The sequence below is a fragment of the Hippocampus bargibanti genome, linkage group LG09, assembly GCF_051943395.1.
Source record: "Hippocampus bargibanti isolate YZ-2025 linkage group LG09, ASM5194339v1, whole genome shotgun sequence".
NCBI classification, from domain to species: domain Eukaryota; kingdom Metazoa; phylum Chordata; class Actinopteri; order Syngnathiformes; family Syngnathidae; genus Hippocampus; species Hippocampus bargibanti.
The window spans coordinates 2606958-2615690 of NC_142742.1; the positions used below are offsets into that span (position 1 = coordinate 2606958).

At 41.4% G+C, this 8733-nt stretch overlaps 1 protein-coding gene across 1 annotated transcript; it reads left to right on the plus strand.

Annotated features, from left to right (window-relative positions):
• Positions 1-1167: 1167 nt before the first annotated feature.
• Positions 1168-8082, plus strand: LOC148893290 (dynein regulatory complex subunit 4-like). The gene has a single exon (XM_089005132.1). It carries the CDS (start codon positions 5459-5461, stop codon positions 6782-6784), a length of 1326 nt encoding a protein of 441 aa, XP_088861258.1. The 5' UTR covers positions 1168-5458; the 3' UTR covers positions 6785-8082.
• Positions 8083-8733: the final 651 nt, after the last annotated feature.

Here is an 8733-nt window from a genome sequence, read left to right on the forward strand (position 1 = left end):
TCAACGACCATCACAAAGGTCAATAAAACCACATTATTATACCGTACTGTTTATTTCTTTAATTATAATACCATATCACATTTATTATACATAAATTAGGGTATATTTTGTGTAGTTGTAAGGAAAATTAGAAAGTAGAAAATTATGTTTTATGGGAACCTGGGAACGGATTATTCTCATTTTAATGGTTTCCTATGGAAAAGTATTTTTTGGGATACACACTTTTCGCCTTACACACTCCAATTAAGTTCGTAAGCCAAGGTATCACTGTAAATCAATAAAAATATTTTGTGTCGTTTTAAGGCTTAGAAAATTAGAAAGTAGAAAATTATGTTTTATGGGGACCTTATTCTCATTTTAATGGTTTCCTATGGAGCCAAGTCACATTGTTTGGATTTCACGCTCGACATGCCGACACATTCCCAAAATGTTAGCTTGGGTTCATCCCACTGAATGGTGAGACAGGCCCCAACTTGTGTTTGCGAGCTCACCTGTGGTCACATTTCACTGCTTTTTTTGCCTGGTGCATGCAAACATAAATACACACACGTACACACACACATACACGTACACACACACACACACACACACACACACACCACACACACACACACACACACAGTTAAGTGAACCAAATATACACACACACACACACACACACACACACACGGTTAAGTGAACCAAATATACACACACACACACACACACACACACACACACACACACACACACACACACACACACACACACACGGTTAAGTGAACCAAATATACACACACACATACACACACACACACACACACACACACACACACACACACATACACACACACACACACACACACACACACACACACACACACACACACACACGGTTAAGTGAACCAAATATACACACACACACACACACACACACACACACGGTTAAGTGAACCAAACATACACACACACACACACACACACACACACACACACACACACACACACACACACACACACACACACACACACACACACACACACACGGTTAAGTGAACCAAATACTTCCTGTGTCATCAGGCATTGCTTTGTATGACTTTTTGTGGGTCTATTCATGATAAATGGGCTGACCAAATTTTATGTTACTGAGGAAATCAGATTTTGCCTGCTGATTATGGCCTTTTCAGTCAAAAAATGGCCGCTTCAAAAAAAAAAATAATAAAAAATGGATGGGTTTCTATGTTTTTGGGAAAGTCTCCTTCAGACTTTTTACTAGTCTATTCATGATAGACACGCCTCCCAAATTTCATGTTGACAAGTAAAAGTGGCTTTTGTTTTTGTCATTGTCACTCGAATTCCAGGACCCACAGAATATTGAGTTTTAGGACGACATAAAACATTCAATGCAGCGTAAGAAACCGTAGACTCTCTTCTTTCATCAGAAAAAAATGAGTTAATTCCTAAATGATATTAGTCTAGAGTTATATGAGCTTGAAATGAGGGCATCTGTCCAAAATACAATGCAATACATTCATATTGGTTTGGATAGCGCTTTAACAGCAACTGAAGGGGAAAAACATTGCCAAATACCTGGCCAGAGCTTTATCGGCACCCTAGCAAGAAAAAAACAAAACCCGAACAAATTCGGGAATGGCGTTCTACGTCATACTTTCAATTCCCGAATATATTCGTGAATGCCAATGAATGAGTTAAAAGTGCCGACGTAGCATGAATGGCTAACGTCCTGTCATGGATCTGTGATAATAATAATAATAATAATACATTTCATTTATAAGCGCCTTTCAAAACTCTCATGGTCACTTTTCAGTCACAGGATAAGTTTTTTTTTTGTGGGTGAGCAGTGGCAGCCACACGTTTTTGGTATGTCGACTCATTTTAGAAATGTCTACCAAATTTCACAATCTGATTGAAATCAAATGTTATCCACGAGGAACCTGTCAAAAGATTGATTTATATTTCCTCGGGTACAAGGACCCCCTCCCCTAGTTTAAAACCATGTTCCTGTTCATGTCTTTAGTTATAAACCTCAAACACATTTTACACTACCGCAAAAATTACGCTGCTCGTGGCGTATGTAACACAGATGGCTCAAACTGCAACTACATTCTGTGCTAGGTCTGCCACGACTAGTGTCACATCAACGCAAGTCAGTAAGTCAGGGACAACAGAATGCTAGCCAGCTCAAATAAGATACAGTAGTTAGCTCGCTAGCTAGCTAGCAAGTTAGGTTATTTGCTAGAAGGCTAGCAAATTAGGTTATTTGCTACCTCGCTAGATAGCGAGCCAGGTTATTTGCTACCTCGCGAGCTAGGTTATTTAATAGCTAGATAGCTAGCAAGCTAGGTTGTTTGCTAGCTAGCAAGTGTGGTCGTGTGTATCTTAATTTGTCTTGCTTCTACTATGTTTATAATAATAATACTACGACTACTGCTACTAATAATACTACTACTACTACTACTACTACTACTACTACTACTACTACTACTACTACTACTAATAATAATAATAATAATAAAACATTTGATTTCTAAGCGCCTTTCAAAACTCAAGATCACTTTACAGTCAGGATCATTTTTCTCTGTGGGTGAGCAGCGGCAGCCACATGCACCTGCGTTCACTCAACCCGGAATAACTCAAATAGAGAGAAAGTTAGCTAGCTAGCTAATAGATAGCTAATAATAACAATACACATTTAATTTAATTTATAAGGGCCTTTCAAAACTCTCAAGTTCACTTTACAGTCACAGAAGTTAGACACTGTAGCTAGCTACGTAGCTAGCTAGCTAGCCAGCTAAATAGCTAATAGATTGCAAATGGATAGCAAATAATTAAACAGCGGCAAATAAATCAATTAATGTGTCATTCAATCCAAAGCGCACTGAAAAAGGAGAGACTCGAAGAATCCGTTTCACCAGTGGATTACAACGTCATGGTGAAGTGTGCACATCTGCTACAAACTAAATGTTGAAAGCAAACCCTAAGCTAGCCGTAGCATCCGTTGACCAAAAGAGATTGTCTCCCATCTCCCCACGTCAATCCGCTTCAATTCCGAGCTGCGACTGTTCCACATCGCTTTTCTTCTCATGGCGGATTCCTCCAGCCATGCGATCCCTCAAGACGGTAATAATAGATAGCCAGCCAGATAGCTAGCTCGGTAGATAGCTAATATATAGCTCGCTAGCTAATAGATAGATAGCCAGATAGCTAATGGACACAAAATAGATAGCAAATAGATAGCTATCGAGGTAGCCAGCTAGAAAGCTAGCATACACATGATGTACTGAGAACCATTCAACTACATGTAACATCCGACTTACGACCGCCTCAAACCATTCCGAACAAAACAACACCTTATCAAGTGGCGTTAGCATAGCTACGTCATAAATAAGCATTTGTGGTTTGATCAAACATATGAGGACACAGTTGCGGGTTATCCTGGAATTATATGGACTGCAGTTCCTACTCAAAGGCGGAAGAAAGCTAATCCAGCAGTGGTGACCACGTGAAATATCCATTACTGGAACTCAAACGAGAATAAAAAACGTCCATCCTTGAAAAAAAAAATGCTTACGTCAACATCCGAAAAAGACAATCCTGAAAAAAAAAAAATAATAATTCTTTTCAGATGTATCAATGACGGCCCGGAATGCGCTAATCTGTTGTGTTCGGTGGAAACAGACAACCCGGCTCGGAGACACTTAATCCTTTTTCAAGCGTCCCCCACTGCAAGTTTTAAGTTACAACAAAATCTTATTTTTTTGCTTGGTGGAACTTTTTTTTTTTAAGCTGAACACAGAGTTCACATGCCGTTAAAATATCATTATCAATATCATCACTGTTTTTTTATTGATTTACAGTGCTACCTTGGCTTACGAACTTAATTGGAGTGTCTAAGGTGAAAAGTGTGTATCCCAAAAAATAATTTTCCATAGGAAACCATTAAAATGAGAATAATCCGTTCCCAGGTACCCATAAAACATAATTTTCTACTTTCTAATTTTCTAAGCCTTAAAAGTACACAAAATATACCTTATTTTATGTATAATAAATGTAATATGGTATTATAATTAAAGAAATAAACTGTACTGTATAATAGTCATTTTATTGACCTTTTTGATGATCGTTGATGGCTTGATGGAATGGAGTGTCCGGTTTCATCAGCATTAAACACTTGATGAGGAACGTAGCTTTCTTCTTTCACCATCTTGAGGAATGATCCCTTGTAGGTGCTTTCTCTGCGATAATTTTACCTAGTTCCTCATCAATTGTGTTCTGCTTCGCTGGGTTGATAGCTTTTTGCATCAAGTGTACAGATGGCTTGCGTTTACAGATGGCTCGTGCGTGTTATTTGTGCAGTCTGATTGATGGGAAATTTAACCTTGCAGTCTACATTCTGCCTTTGATCTATCAAAGTTGAAACAAGTCCAAATTTCACTGTTTTCTATCCATTTTGTCACTCTCTGTCGTCTGCCTGTCTCTTTAATGTTTAAACCACCTCCCCTCAATGCTGCGTTCTTGACCAATCACATGGCTTTAACCGACGACTGGGGGCAGGGGATAGAGGACCAAAACAAGCCGACTGCCATTTTCTCCATGTGTATCCCGAAAAATAGTTCGTATGCCAAGGTAAAATTTTCATAAATTTAACATTCGTAAACCGAAACGTTCGAAAGCCAAGGGGTTCGTAAACCAACGTATCACTGTATTTCAATGACACCAACATGGTCTGATAGTTTTGTCTGCTTATTATGGCTAGCCGCGTGAATGTTGACATTCTACATTCGATTCCTTGACAAAAAGTTTTTCAAACAAAGATACGTGGAAAAAGATTTTTCTATCTTTTTCGTTTGGCTTGTCACTTGCTGACATTTACTGATGTTAGAAAACACTATCCTGTTTCGCTAGGGTTGACGTGAAAATCAAACGGCTCGGGAAAATAATGGCTGCCACAAAATCCAAGATGGAGCCGTACACCTCAATTGCCCCTTTCAGGCGGAAAATACAGTAAAGTCTCGTTATATAGATATCGGATATATCGATAGTCCCGGTTATATCGATACTATTTCTATGCACGCACGGAGAAAATTACATGCAAACAGGGTCGGATATATCGATAGTCCCGGTTATATCGATATTTTTTCGGACTCCCTTGAATATCGATATAACGAGACTTTACTGTACTAACACGAGGAGAATGTGCATGTTCTGAAATTCAAAGCACAGATCTGGAGAGTGAGGTGATAATGCTAACTGCTTGCTAACCGACCGCTTGGCGTTCACCAAATGTTCTGTACTCCCCAAAAATGTATGTATCACCACTTGTGTTTCCTCTTGTACTCTGAGACATATTGTAAATGGTACTGTTACACGTCCTGAAGATGTCACGTATGATGTTTGAAGTGTCTTGTTGTGTCATCTTGAATCAGCCTTCTCTTCAAAGAACACCTCATTGGCAAAGATGACATCACGACTTGGTGACAGTCGTCGTTACAAAGTCACCGATATTACGCAACTGTTTAACTTCACAAAGTCACCGGACTGCAATCAGGTCCCCAAAATACACCTGGTAAATTTATTTGTGTGTGTGTTGAGTTTGTTCACGTTGTCCAAGATGGCCAGCAAAGGGAAAGGAAAAGGCAAAGGCAAAGGCAAAAAGAAGATGCCGGAAGTGAATGAAAACACGCCGCTGACTGAAATGACGGAGGAGCAGCTGACGGAACGCGTCACGAAGATTACCGCGGAGCTGACCCGCATCCAAGACGAGAAGAAGAATTTCCATCTCATGCGGGACCAGGTCAAGGCCTTCTGGGAGATCTCCAAGCAGAAGCTCCAGGACGTGAAAGACAAGCTCCGCGAAGGCAGCATCGTGCGCGACGAGGCCAAGATGCGCCACCGGATGAAGGTGACCAAGTACCAACAGAAAGTCCGGCACCTGGAGTCGGAGTGCCACACCAATGTTTCACAATTGAAGTTAGACGGGGCCAGCTTCTCAACCATCAGCGATAACAAGCGCTTTGAGATGGAGCAAGGGGCGCTAAACGAGATCCGGAGCTTGCAGGTAGACCTGAGTGAAAAAGAGCTCTACAGCCAAAACCACATCGAACAGCTGAAGTTCGATCACGCCTCCAAGTTGGTGGACATCATGGTCCCACACGACTGGAGGACGGTGGAACTGGAGGCCAAGCACAACGCCATGATCCTCCCGATGTTCGAGGAGTCCGAGAAAAAGCTCGAAGCCGAGATCAACATCCTGGACACCCAAATGCAAATCCGTCTGGAGTCTTTGAAGAAAGAGCACGACGGCGCCTTCCGCGACGCGCTAAAGCGAAGCTGGGAGTTCTACCAAGCGCACATGGAGGAGATTTCTCTCCTGGAGAAGCAGCTCACCACGCTGATGTGCCAGGGTGTGGTGCGGCAGCTGTCCTCCATCCAGAAGCAACCGTCGTGCCCGCAGGAGAACCTCCAGCAGGACAAGAAGAAACTGGAGGAGCTTCACAAACAGCTGGAGAAGCACAACGAGGACAAGGCCCAGCGTGAGGCCAGTGATGCTCACCTCAAGGTCCTGGAGGAAGAGCTGGAGGAGCTCTCAGTCAAGCACTGCGCCGTTATGCAGGAACTGGAGCGCCAGGAGGTGGAGCAAGAAAATCTCCTGCGGACTCATGCGGCAGGTCTTCTGGATGCCCAGCACCGCAACGGGTTGCGGACAAGGCAGTTGAAGCTGAAGCTGCAAGCCGCGACCGAAACGCTGGAAAAGCTTGAAAAGAGTCTGAACACAGAACGCTGACGAGGAAGACCTGGTTGGGAGGTGGGTGTGGTCATCCATGCTGACCTGTACCTGGAAAAGTGCTCCCTTTGACTTTTCGCGCTGTTTTCAAGCTTTCGAATTGTAAGATTTATTTGTTATATATTCTGAAGCAGTTTTATGTGATTTTAAACATTTGTGTTTGAATTTTGGGCGGGTTTGAAACGGATTAAGGCATTTACATGAAAAACACACTTGTACTTACAGCATTTTCCAGTTCAGAACAATTTCGTACGTACACTGATACCTCGGTTTACGAACCCCTTGGTTTACGAACTTTTTGGTTTATGAACGTTAAATTTATGAAAATTTTACCTTGGCATACAAACTATTTTTCAGGATACACACGGACCTGCCACAATGAGTGATGTGTCGTTCGCGATCGAGCCCGTTCTCCTAAAAAGAAAATGGCAGCCGATTGTTTTTGTCCTCTATTCACCGCCCCCCGGTCTTTGGTTAAAGCCACGTGATTGGTCAAGAACAATGTAGTGAGTGAGGGGGCGGGGGGGTTAAACATTAAAGAGACAGGCAGACGAAAGAGAGAGAGAGTTATAAAATGGATAGAAAACAGTAAAATTTGGACTTGTTTCAACTTTGATAGTTCAAAGGCAGAGTGTAAACTGCAAGGTTAAAATTCCCATCAATCAGGCTCCACAAATAAGCCATCTGTACACTTGATGCAAAAAGCTATCAACCCAGCTCAACAGAACACAATTGATGAGGAACAAGGTAAAATTATGGCAGAGAAAGCACCTACAAGGGATCATTCCACAAGATGGTGAAAGAAGAAGGCTACGTTCCTCATCAAGTGTTTAATGCTGATGAAACCGACCACTCCATTCCATCAAGCCATCAACGACCATCAAAAAGGTCAATAAAACAACTTTATTATCCAGTACAGTTTATTTCTTTAATTACAATACCATAGCACATCTATTATACATAAATTAGGGTATATTTTGTGTAGTTGTAAGGAAAATTAGAAAGTAGAAAATTATGTTTTATGGTGACCTGGGAATGGATTATTCTCATTTTAATGGTTTCCTATGGGAAATTAATTTTTGGGATACACACTTTTTGCCTTACACACTGTCTGGGAACCAATTAAGTTCATAAGCCAAGGTATCACTTTAGAGGTAATGTTCTCTGTGTCTGCACTTGATTCAAGAACTGTATTTACTTTTTTTGTCAATGTATACTCCTGACAATTTTAAAACCGATGCCTAACTTTCCGGCCATGACATAATTCGATAATCACATAGGATGTAACATTTCATACTGTACAAGCTTCTAGGACCAAATTACGGTCTTTCCCAAGGACAATTTGACTCCAGACAATCAGATCAAGGATTCAAACAGGCAATCCTTTGAAAACTCGACCGTATACGCTTCCAACCAAGCCACGGTGGCCCTCGATTATATATATATATATTTTTTTTACCAGCCAGTCTGGCACCAAAACAGGAGACTGTTTAAAATGCCCACCAGATAAGTTTTCAACCTTTCTCCTGAAAACACAACGTTCCTGATACGCGGGTCACAATGGCCGAAGACAGCCCGAGCTAATCTACTTCCTGCTTGTTGTCGGAATTGTTGGCATGGTGGCGGTGATAAAAACGGAGCCTGTAGAGCAAGGACAATATACCTTCTTGGGCTTGGGAATTAGGGCACTGTTGACATAAACGACAAGTAATACTGTCAAAAAATATATACAGTGATATCTGTGCTTACGAACGCTTCAGTTTACAAATTTTTCATTTTACAAACATTAAATTCACGAGAATATAATCGTGGCACACAAACTAGTTTTCGGCAAACAAACTAAACCACACGGAGCGCTACGGTGGCTGGCGGACTAGTTTTCCACACTTTAAGTGCAGACGTGGTTTGTTATCGAGTGGAGTACTTTTGCTATTATGGGACAGAAAATG